This window comes from Lampris incognitus, chromosome 19, assembly GCF_029633865.1.
Source record: "Lampris incognitus isolate fLamInc1 chromosome 19, fLamInc1.hap2, whole genome shotgun sequence".
In the NCBI taxonomy this organism is placed as follows: domain Eukaryota; kingdom Metazoa; phylum Chordata; class Actinopteri; order Lampriformes; family Lampridae; genus Lampris; species Lampris incognitus.
This window is the reverse complement of record NC_079229.1, coordinates 3,987,245-3,999,127: the sequence shown is the minus strand read 5'-3', so window position 1 is coordinate 3,999,127 and position 11,883 is coordinate 3,987,245. Positions and strand designations below refer to the sequence as shown.

At 45.7% G+C, this 11,883-nt stretch overlaps 1 protein-coding gene across 1 annotated transcript in view; it reads right to left on the bottom strand.

The window, feature by feature from the left end:
• Positions 1 to 6,348: 6,348 nt before the first annotated feature.
• mtrr (5-methyltetrahydrofolate-homocysteine methyltransferase reductase) overlaps positions 6,349 to 11,883 on the bottom strand; it is a 30,177-nt gene continuing 24,642 nt past the window's right edge. Inside the window, exons 15-16 of the mRNA XM_056299672.1 lie at positions 7,954 to 8,148; positions 6,349 to 6,576 (exon numbers count right to left, since the gene is read on the bottom strand). Coding sequence (XP_056155647.1) covers positions 6,432 to 6,576; positions 7,954 to 8,148 — 340 coding nt within the window. The 3' untranslated portion in view covers positions 6,349 to 6,431. The remainder of the gene's footprint in view (positions 6,577 to 7,953; positions 8,149 to 11,883) is intronic.

The following is an 11,883-nucleotide window of genomic DNA, read 5'->3' as shown; positions in this document are numbered from 1 at the left end:
CACAGCTGGGACACCGAGGAGCCAGGCAGGCAATAACTCTCAGTGTGTGTGTGTGTGTGTGTGTGTACCCAGTTTTGACGCCACATCCGAGTGCTGAGTTGACACATCCCTGGGTCACTGACTGCAGAGTGAGAACAGAGTGAAATGATAAAGCACGTAGGTGGAGCCGAGCCCGAAGACAAACACTTTCTGCCAACGGCACCAACGCCCGCTGACTCCTCTGCAACTTTTCAACAAAACTGAAACTTTGGTCTTCTCGAAAACGTATTCCTTCGACAGCCTTTAACAGAGAATGTGTGTAAGAGGGACAAAATTGTGTGGTCCTCATCAGTAATAGCCATCACTGGTAATCCTGTAGACTCCCACCAACTCTCCGGAGACTGGACCGTGCCTCCTAAAGGAAACTTTGACTAGAATAGAATATACTTTATCTGTCATTTGTGCATACATAGTACATCCAGCCATTATCTTGACCGCTTATCCTGCTCTCAGGGTCGCGGGGATGCTGGAGCCTATCCCAGCAGTCATTGGGCAGCAGGTGGGGAGACACCCTGGACAGGATGCCAGGCCATCACAGGGCCCACACACACATTCATTACTAGGGACAATTTAGTACGGCCAATTCACCTGACCTACTTGTCTTTGGACTGTGGGAGGAAACTGGAGCCCCTGGAGGAAACCGACGCAGACACAGGGAGAACATGCAAACTCCACATGGGACAACCCGGGATGACCCACCAAGGTTGGACTACCCCGAGGCTCGAACCCAGGACCTTCTTGCTCTGAGGCAAGAGTGCTAACCACTGGACCACTGTGCCGCTCACGTCCCAATCAGAGATATTAAGCCAGAGACGATCAGGGTAGTGGGAATGGAAGATCGAATCTCTCCTCTGGTTCAAAACCAACTCTCGACACTAACAGCGTTCCAAGTTCTTGTAGTTTTGTGCCAGTCAAGGCCAAACCTAACGACTCCCGACCCCCTTTGCACACACTTGCACGTTGAATCTCCTTATCTGCTGTCATAAAGGAACATTACACCCAATGTTTTCTAGCTATTCACCAGTAAGGACTGTATCTATATGCACCAGCTTTGTTTGTTCGAATTGCAGTTCAATCCATAAAACAAACCCGGCGGGAACGGGATGAACTGTCACTTGTCTAATTAAGTAGAAATACGTGAAGCATCCGAGTTAGGAGAGCTGGGAAGGTTAAAGTTACAGCCGCCGACATTTTAACTTGATGTGCACGGATCCCAAAATATCCGGCAGGTCTTTCTCCAACCTCTTCGTGAAAACATGATTGAAATAAACTGCATCTTCTCACGCGGTCTCACTCAACACCTCTGTAATGACAGTCATTATCTTCAGCACACATCTTTCTGCTTCATTTAAGCCGTTCTTAACAAGGGGTATCTATCATAGAAGTGCTACTATCCTCCGGACACGTCGACCTCCAGCGCTCTCTAATTTATTCCGACTATCTTCTCAGCTCTGTCGTTTGGGTTTGCTGCAGGGAAAAAAAGGCACCTTGAACCTTTTTAATTAAGGAGCGATAATTTGAAACTTCATCAGTCCTCAGTGCTTGTCGGCCGTGGAGGTAGAAGCGGGCTCTCTGTCTTCATGTGGCGGTCATTATTTAGATAGGGATGAGGGCATGCTAATAGGCTAAGTAAATAAGGGCGGTGGGGATGGAAGATTCATTCTCCCTGAAAACCATCACCAGGCATACACTTACATACACATTTGTTTTTCTATACTTGTGAGGACCCTTCAATGACATCGATCCCCAAGCTAACCTTACCTTAACCACCAGAACCAGATGCCCTAACCTAACCCTGACCTTAAACCTAAACCCAAGCCCTGACCCTACAATAGACCCTTGGCGTGAGGATCATCCAAAATGTCCTCGCCCTTACGGTTAAAATCTGAAACTGGGGGGATGCAGGTGGCGTAGCGGTCTATTCCGTTGCCTACCAACATAGAGATCGGCGGTTCGAATCCCCGTGTTACCTCTGGCTTGGTCGGGTGTCCCTACAGACACAATTGGCCGTGTCTGTGGGTGGGAAGCCGGATGTATGTATGTGTTCTGGTCGCTGCACTAGCGCCTCCTCTGGTCGGTCGGGGCGCCTGTTCGAGGGGGAACTGGGGGGGAATAGCGTGATCGTCCCCCTGGTGAAACTCCTCACTGTCAGGTGAAAAGAAGCAGCTGGTGACTCCACATGTATGGGAGGAGGCATGTGGTAGTCTGCAGCCCTCCCTGGATCAGCAGAGGGGGTGGAGCAGAGACCGGGACGGCTCAGAATTGGCCGGATACAATTGGGAGAAAAAGGGGCAGGGGGGGGGGGTTTAAAAAAAATCTCATATTGGTCTTTTGGAAATTTAGTTGAACAAAAACAGACACATACATGCACACACAGGATTTTCAAGGCTTCTTTTCTTTGATTGAACACAAACCCCATTTGTTATTGCAAGAAGTTATTGTCAGGTTCAGTTCATTACCACTTGCAAACAAGTGGAGCCCTACATTAAGGAGACTATGTATTCTTAAAATCTGACATACCTAATGGCACCCAACACACACACATGCACGCACACACAGTCTCATTATTTTGTCGTCCTCTGTTTCTCTTGGGCAGAGCAGCAGGACCCAAAAAGATAAGGGTGATGGGAATGGGGGTGGTGGTGGGTACTTGGACAAGCACAAGGACAGGTAAAACTGGGACAACAACATATTAAACCAATTATTCTCAAGCACTGATTATGTGACAGTGTTTTGTTTACTCGCCTCAAAAATTTATCTAGTGCGCCGTTGTCTACGGTGTAGACTGCGGAGATTGTAAACATGTTTTTTTTCTCTCTCCTCCTTACAAGAGGATAAATAAAAAGAGACTGACTGCTGCTAGAAGATTTAATTCTGAGGAGCCTCTCTCGAGGGCTCCGCGGTATGCTAAGAAGCCCAGAGCAAAAAGCCTTCAATTAGCTGCATACGCCTTCATCTTCTGACCAAAGTCACCTTGAACAATCAAATTATCTCCAAATTAAAATATAATCATTCCCAATCAATCAGAGCTCATTATCTTCCATAGATTTTCCATTTCCTCTTGTGCAAGAGCCAACAAAACACCCCGCCTGCACAACTTTACCACACCCGAAGAATTATCATACATATGTCTAAACCCTTGTGCACACACACCCGGACATGCACACGACTCTGTGCATTAAATAAACAATACACTTGGGTATAAAAAAGCCAACTTCCTTTTTTTTGATTTTAATTTGCCTCTAATTCCCAGTTACACAAGGCACTTTTGCATTTCTGTCAAACAGTACGTTTGAAAGTATGTATGTGAGCAGGAGAGAGAGAGAGAGGGAGGGAGGGAGCCACAGAGAGGCAGTGAAAGAGAGACAGACAGGCAAGGTACTTCAATAACTTACTTGGTTGGGAGCTACACATTAGTGATGAAATTACTACAAATCACCCAACAAGCATGTCACAGTATATTAACAGATCAATAACGAGCATATCACAGTGTACTGACAGATAGATAACAGCTGTCATCATCTCCAGGGGCTTCGTTTATCGGAACATCCTCATCATTCTTGATTACAACATCCATTACATCAATGTGCGCATATTCAAGTGGAAATTACATCTGCAGAATTCATACACTGGGTAACAAGATCAGCTTTTCAGGAAATCACATCAATTAAAAGTTCTCGGGTTGAGTTTTGAGCATAAAATGTGTGTCAAATCCTAAACAAATGAAGCCACTGGGGTTTTCTACTGTCCCCGTGGATTTACAGTCTCCTGGAACGTTCTATTCATTTGAGAGGCATAACCGAGGTGTTCTTATATAGGGGTAGTTTGGATTGGCGGGTTCTTACCGCGTCCTTCTCACACAGAGACAGACAAATTGGCAGACACGTTTTTTATGTCTGTGCATGCAGTTTGAAGGTGCGCTGAGTGGCGAGCCTGGCTTACCTCAATCGCTGGATGTCTACTGGGCTCATCAGCAGCTCCTCTCAAAACACACTTTCAGACCTCGCCAGAGATGGATGACTGGTCTAATAAACCTTAAACAATGTCATTTATGCTTTTCGAAAGTTGCCAATTTCACAATAAACAAAGAAATTAGATTATACTGAACTTCCTAAACACATCTTCAAGGTGGCTGGGCTGGTGTTTAATTTTCATTCAGCTTCTAAGTCTCGTGAGAGTGAAACTGGGAGCCAAGTCTTATCTAATGTTTAGGATTTTGCATCTACTTGTGAAACCGTAGGACAAGAATAATTGTTAACGCTAGCCTAATGAGTAGAAAGTATTAACAATCAGTTTTGGAGGTTTATTTCCATTCTTCTGAGTGGGGCTGCTAATGATCCCTGTAGGCATCCAGCAATTAAGCTAAGCTAGGATAAACTCACCGTTCAAGGTATCATCAAAACTCCAGGCAAAGACATAAAAGAAGGTATCCACCAGTTTATCTGGGCTTTCACACTCGTTCATCCTGTTCTGGATGGACTGCATCACTTGGACATGTGAAACGATGCAACATAAAAACCACAAAGACCGCCTGCAGTAGCAACAGTTGCCATCATTCAGGGCAGCGCGGTGGCCCAGTGGTCAGCACTGTTGCCTCACAGCAAGAAGGTGCTGGGTTCGAACCCCAGGCCATCCCAGGTCCTTTCAGTGTGGAGCTTGCATGTTCTCCCCGTGTGTGCGTGGGTTTCCGCAGAGTGCTCCGGTTTCCTCCCACCATCAAAAAGACATGCATGTTAGGGTTAATACTCCTACCTGTGCCCCTGAGCAAGGCAGTGGAAAGAAGAACTGGAGTTGGTCCCCGGGTGCTGCGGCTGCCCACTGCTCCTATACAATAGGGTGGGTTAAATGCCGAGAACATATTCATTGGATGTATGTACAACGGCAAATAATAGAAAGTGTCTTCTTAAAAAGTGTCTTCTTAAGACCACCTGCAGTAGCCAATAGTTAATCATAAGTCCATTTTATAAACATGGCTGCGTCAAAGTACCGATCCCAGACCCTTTTTCCAAGAGGCAAGGTCAAGGAGGAGATTATTTTTCTTGTTAAAACATTTTCCGTTAGTTATTAATGTCCTTGTAGATAAGGCGCTGTGGGTGAAGGAGTGATTCTCCATTTGGTGGGCTCACATAGTGAACAATGTCTTGAGTACAACAGACTGGCTGGAAAACTTCAGGATGTTTTCAGATAACTTTTAAAGGTCGGTGGGTCGGGGTGCCTGTTCGAGGGGGAACTGGGGGGGAATAGCGTGATCGTCCCCCTGGTGAAACTCCTCACTGTCAGGTGAAAAGAAGCGGTTGGTGACTCCACATGTATGGGAGGAGGCATGTGGTAGTCTGCAGCCCTCCCGGGATCGGCAGAGGGGGTACGGTGGAGCAGTGACTGCGAGGGCTCGGAAGACGGAGGTAATAGGACAGGTATAATTGGGGAGAAAAGAGGGAAAAAATGCAAAACAAAAAAAACACCAGACCACTGGCTGGTCTGATATTTTAATTATAGACGCGCTGCAGCGAGTCTTTTAACAATTTTCTTGTAAATATGCTTGTTTTTGCCACACACCCCTTCAGTTGTTTTTGAATATCAAGCAATATGCTTGTCTCCTCATCGGCCCGAGACTGCAGCCATACCTACCATACCTCTTTTATTGTCAGTTGGTAATTTAGAGAAATTTTTTTATTTCTTAACAAGAATTCTACCAGACTCATCCGGATACCGTGCCATCCGGATGTGTTCACTAGCTTTAACGCTTAACAAGGCGGGCGGTACTAGACTGGCGCGGATGCTTTCCGTAGTGTGAAAACACTATATGTAACGAGGACACGCAGTAAAAACCAACGAAACCAGACTGGCCCTTTAACTGGCAGTTGATTGGTTTTGCATAATGCAAAAGGAAAACAAGTCGTTAAAAAAGGGCCAATTTCAACAAAGCTAAAATAATTCACTTCAAGCATTAAAAGAACTGTAAATTGTTGTGTTGCTGCCACACACTGCAGGGTTATATGTCCTACTTTCTTTCAAGTCACAACGTGTGCGTCACAGTGTGCCGAACTAAACGCCTAGTCTCCAGAAAGGAGAGAAGTGTGAAGGTGGCGGCGTGTCTACACCGAAAGCACTTTCCCACCGCAAGACCAATCAACAGCAGCACTGCCCTGACCAAGGTCATTTCCGTTCAAACATCAAGTTGATATCATGAATAGATATCCCCGGGCCAGCTTGGTACATTCCATCTCAGTTTGATTATGTTACAGTAGGTGGTACAAACCACCTCTGGGTTCAATCAACCACAATTTCATGGCTCTAGTGGCTGGAGCTGAGCATGCTGATTTTTTTTTTTTTTTGAGGCATCAATAGACCCAGTTTGGCAGTGAGACATGCCCTTCTCTCTGATGCCCTTGTCAGCCCCAAATGTCCTGTAAGTAGCGTTTCTCCTCCCTTAGTACCGCCAGTCTCTTCATGGCATCTAGTTGGTCCACCTGAAGCGCCGCACCAATCATCCCGATAAGGGTGTCGTTCACATCCTTGGCCATGTTCTTTGCATCCCTAGTGAAGGATGGAGGCAAGAGATGAGGGACAATGTTGATTCCCGAACAAGTTGGTTTTGAAATGACGGCACACGTGTGCATCAGTGCAGCACCCAAGATGATTTTTAGATGTGAGGCGCCTCATGCATACAGCTTCTCACTCAGTCACTCACAGACTCCCATTAACTCTCACATTTGGCTGAACCGTCTGCATAGATTTTGGTTGCAACCCCTCCCAAAATATTTGAGTGCATCTAAAAACATGCTGTTTTTTTTGTTTTTTTTTAATAAACATTATAATCCTCAACACGAGAAAGACTGGCAAAATGGTTTTTTTTTTCAGCTCACCCACCACGATTCTCTCTTAGCTTTTCCCTCGTATTCTATCACTTGGTATTGTGCATGTGGTTTAATTCGAGGTAGGATTTCACAGAAACGCCCTCGAAACAGAAGTAAGTAAGACGTACTCTTTCACCTTCAACCTGCTCAAACAAAGCAAACCCCCCCCCCTTTTCTCTCCAATTGTACCCGGCCAATTACCCCACTATTCCGAGCCGTCCCGGTCTCTGCTCCACCCCTCTGCCAATCCGGGGAGGGCTGCAGACTACCACATGCCTCCTCCCATACATGTGGAGTCACCAGCCGCTTCTTTTCCCCTGACAGTGAGGAGTTTCACCAGGGGGACGTCGCGTGTGGGAGGATCACGCTGTCCCTCCCCCCGAACAGATGCCCTGACTGACCAGAGGAGGCGCTATTGCGGCAACCAGGACACATACCCACATCCGGCTTTCCACCTGTAGACACAGCCAACTGTGTCTATAGGGGTGCCCGACCAAGCCAGAGGTAACACAGGGGTTCGGACCCCAGTGATCCCCATGTTGGTAGGCAGCGGAATAGACCGCTACGCTACCCGGACGCCCCAAACAAATCAATCTTTTGATCAAAGTTTCTGTTTCTGGTGCGTCAGCTTGCCTCTCTGGGTTGTTGGTTTGCTAACAGCATGATTCGGATGAGCTAGCTTTAGCTCTGTTGAGTCGGCGCCGAAGCAACTACTTAACAAGGTCAATGTTCAGCATCCAGTCAGGATATTATCTGTAATGTTGGCTACTCAATTAAAAATGTCAACTCCATCTTATTACTCCAATAGTTTCTGATGTTTCAAAGGCATTCTGCTTTGGCTTAAGAGAAGTTAGTTTGTGACAGTTAAGTTTTCCTTTGTATTGCTATGTTTAGCCTTTTTTGTGAAGATAAATAAATGCGATGGGTCATGAGGAAAACCAAATGCTTTCCTCATCTACATTCACATTGTCACCAGTAGAATCACGATTACCGCTACCATCATCCCGACCCAGCATCACCCTCACATGTACAGATCACTACAAAAGTCTGGACTCACCCGCAGACATAGAGGCAGCCGTTCTGGTTGAGCAGGATGCTGGTAATGTGTTGGCTGTTGAGGAGCAGGTTTTGTTGGACGTATCGGGGTCCTGCTAGTGACGCGGTGGTCTGCGGCTGCTCCTGATCGTCTCTGGAGAAACACACCTTGAGGTAACTCAGGGTACCGCTGGACACAAAGCCCTCCAGCTCCTCTCTGGAATAAGGGGCACATAGGCAGAGACAGATCCGATAACTAAGAGTGAATACTGACTCAGAATAGAGTTTTCTTCCAATACACGGTCAGCTGTGGGCCCCTGAAAAGTTGTTGATTCATCAAGTCTTTTGCACCGTTAAAGTGACAGAGTGAGAAGGATTCTGTGGATGGTACTGTGAGAGGAATTTTTTAGAGCTATTCTCAACAGTGAAGCTAAGAGTCATTTTGCTGGTGCAGTGATAGTTTCCAGTATCCAGCGCAATTTTACAGGGAGATGCAAGTGCTTTACCCGGTGTAGAGCACATCTTATACTGTAAAATAATGGTAGACATGGAATCCTTTATCAAAGTTTAGACTATCCATTGCTATGAGACTCTTCTCCTGCTTCGTATGATAAGAGTGTATCCCCATCTCACACTAGTCGCTCTGGGATAACTTGTATTGGAGTTTTATATAACGCCAACCATCTCTAACAGCATATAAGCTCATGTTTCATTTCCTTAAAAAAAAAAAAAGAAACAACAAAAAGTAAAGTAAAAAAGACAAAAAAGTAAACCATAACTGGGCACTGGTGGGTAAAAGGTTTGAGCGAGAATGCACCAGCGGAGCGATTTATCTTGTTTAACACGAGAAGCAGAGGAAAAATATAGATTTCCTAAGCAAGGTCGAGTCACTGTTTTAAGCATTATTTTTTTTTATAAATCAGTCGTCTCAGCCTTGCAACTGGGTGTAACCTTACTAGCTGATATGCTGCTTGCTTGCTTGCCAAGTTGGAGCCTTCTGCTTCAGTGTTTTTACAGGGCCTGGGGTACTGTTGGAAGGGAGGGAGGGGTCGGGGGAGGAGGAAGATACTGAGGGAGTAAGGTTTGCTGTGAGTCGAAAAAGTCTTGTTTAAAGTTTCGCAGCTGGGGTGAGCAAAAAAAAGAAAAAATACAGACACGCACAGCCGCACACCCACACACGAGCTGGGGTCCAGAGAGCACGGGTGAAGGTCTTTGCCTGCGGAGTCTTGTGTTTTACAGTACACCCCAGACGAAGACTTGGCATTTTTTATTAAAACATGGACACAATGGAGTGAATCCTAATGGGAGAGGGAAGTATCAATATTTCTGTTCTTCGCTTTCTTTCAGGTGAAATGTCCAGAACCGTTGCTGTTTCTGCCATGTTTACCGCCTAACCTCGGCTCGGTGAGTCATTGTATAAAAAGTCTTTCAACCAAATCCTCTGATTACCAAGTTTGTTTGAAATGGGGGCAACAAGGGTTGGGTAGGGACCTGGACAGTAGAGCAGGGCCCCTCCTGCCTGTCTGGGCTACATCTGAATCTGACTTATCACAGACTGATAACCCTGCGAGTGAGAGCTTAGACACACGCTTCAGTTCCCGAAACAGCAAAGGGCCAACTCGCAAAAATACCCTGGTGTGTTTCTACAGAAAACAGCCAATGGCAGTATTCTGGACCCCACCATGGACTCAGCTGCCCTTCTAGCCCGGTTATCCTTGCAGTTTATAAACCACATTCCATAAAAAGGCTGGAAAAACACATAAAAAAACTGAAAGTGAAGGAAAGAAGGAAATGGAACGGCGGGAGTGGAGAGACGACTGAAAGTGCAGTTTGATCTGACTGGGGTCACATCCTATCTCATGAACTCAGTATACACATGTATACATAAAAAAAGAGAAACTATGCTAATATTTATCAGAGGGAGAATTTCGTGACCATGTTATGGTTTGAGCTGTTTTTAAAAGAAAAACTACCCTAAACTGTGTCCTTTCTCTCTTGGAAATGTCCCTGCCTGATTTGAAAATAAGTCCAGCTGAGACGAACTCAGGAAGGGTTTTATTCTGCTGGTATTTTCTTTTTCTGGTTACTTATCCAGACTAAGAACTTCTCCTCACAGCTGACACATAAAACAGACTTAATGGCTTGGGTCAACACTGCAGGGGTAAGTGCTGGAGAAATCCACACTGTGAACAAACGGGACTCACTATCTGGCTGGAAGAAGGTACGGAACCATTATGAAACAAAGGACAACAAACAAGAACCAGTGCACTGTGTTTTTGTGAGTAAGGATGCTAATCCACTGTTCACTCCTGCAACATCACTTGATCGTCCTGTTAGCTTTGTCCACTGAGGCAAATTTGTCATTTGTGATAATGGGCTACACAAATAAAATTGACTTGATACCAGCCCCAATCTAGACTGGGTCAACTGAGTTCAATGAACCTCTGACCATACCAATGGGTGATGGCACTCCTGAACAAATAGATCAAGATACTGCCAGCATTAATACAACCCAGAAGGCTAAAAGATGTAGGGCGTCCAGGTGGCGTGGTGGTCTATTCTGTTGCCTGCCAACACGGGGATCGGCAGTTTGAATCACCGCGTTACCGCCGCCTTGGTCAGGCATCCCAACAGACACAACTGGCCGTGTCTGCGGGTGGGAAGCCGGATGTGGGTGCGTGTCCTGGTCGCTGCACTAGCGCCTCCTCTGGTTGGTCAGGGCGCCTGTTCAGGGGGGGAGGGGGAACTGGGGGGAATAGCGTGATCCTCCCACGCGCTACATCCCCCTGGTGAAACTCCTCACTGTCGGGTGAAAAGAAGCAGCTGGCGACTCCACATGTGTTGCAGGAGGCGTGTGGTAGTCTGCAGCCCTCCCCGGATCGGTAGAGGGGGTGGAGCAGCTACCGGGACGGCTCGGAAGAGTGGGGTAATTGGCCAGATACAATTGGGGAGAAAAATGGGGGGAAATCCAATCAATAAATAAATATAAAATAAATACAGGCCGGGGATAAAACAAAGGTGGATAAAGGGCTGCCTGTTATATAATGTGTAGTAATACACAGTGCCACAAGATGGCAGTAGCTACATTTGAAGTACCATATGGGACCCGTACAAGTGAGTGAATTTTCCACAACAAAGTACAGGGCAAACTTGAGCAGCATGGTACCCAGATGGAAATTTGATGTCAAATTCAAAATGAGAGTTTTGCAATATGTGAAGGAAAATTCAGGAAAGAAAGCTGCAAGGCACTTTGACATTGACCCGAAAAGAATGAGGCACTGGATACGGACACAGGAAGTGTTAACAGCATAACGCAGTGACATAAACTTAACAAAGCAAATGGAAGCAGATCAGAAAACCAGGAGGCTTCATACTAAAATATGAGCAAATATACTCATCAAACAGAGGGAATGAAAAATAAAGGCCTCCCTCTAATAAAAGCCTGCCTCCAATAAAGGCCTGGTACCCTCTGCAGTTGAGGTGAATAAAGGCCCCGGCCACTATTTGAGGAAATACAGTATTATGATATAAGGAAGCAATATGTGGTAATGTATTACAAATACCTTTTACTCAAGTTATGTGAAAATTGCCTTGCCAAATCTCTCTTAGATATATAGCCCTTTAGTCACTAACTCACACTAAGAATCAACCTTTCTGTAGTTGTCAAGGATCAAACCAACAAACCTCTAATTATTGGAAAACCTTTTAACCATGAGTCACAATTGTATGCCAGCGTATCAAATCGTTGTTGTCTCATTCCGCTTAAATTGCCATGGAAGGAAGAAGATGCTATGGACTGGTAGGTAAATGGGGATAAAGGCTGCCTGAATTTTGCTTTACTAGCCAGCTATCTGTATTGCTTTATCTCCTACAATTTTGCGCAAATAATTTCAGAAGATTTCAAAACACGTCACTGTCAATATAATGGCTGTAAAAGATGGTCAAGAACAAC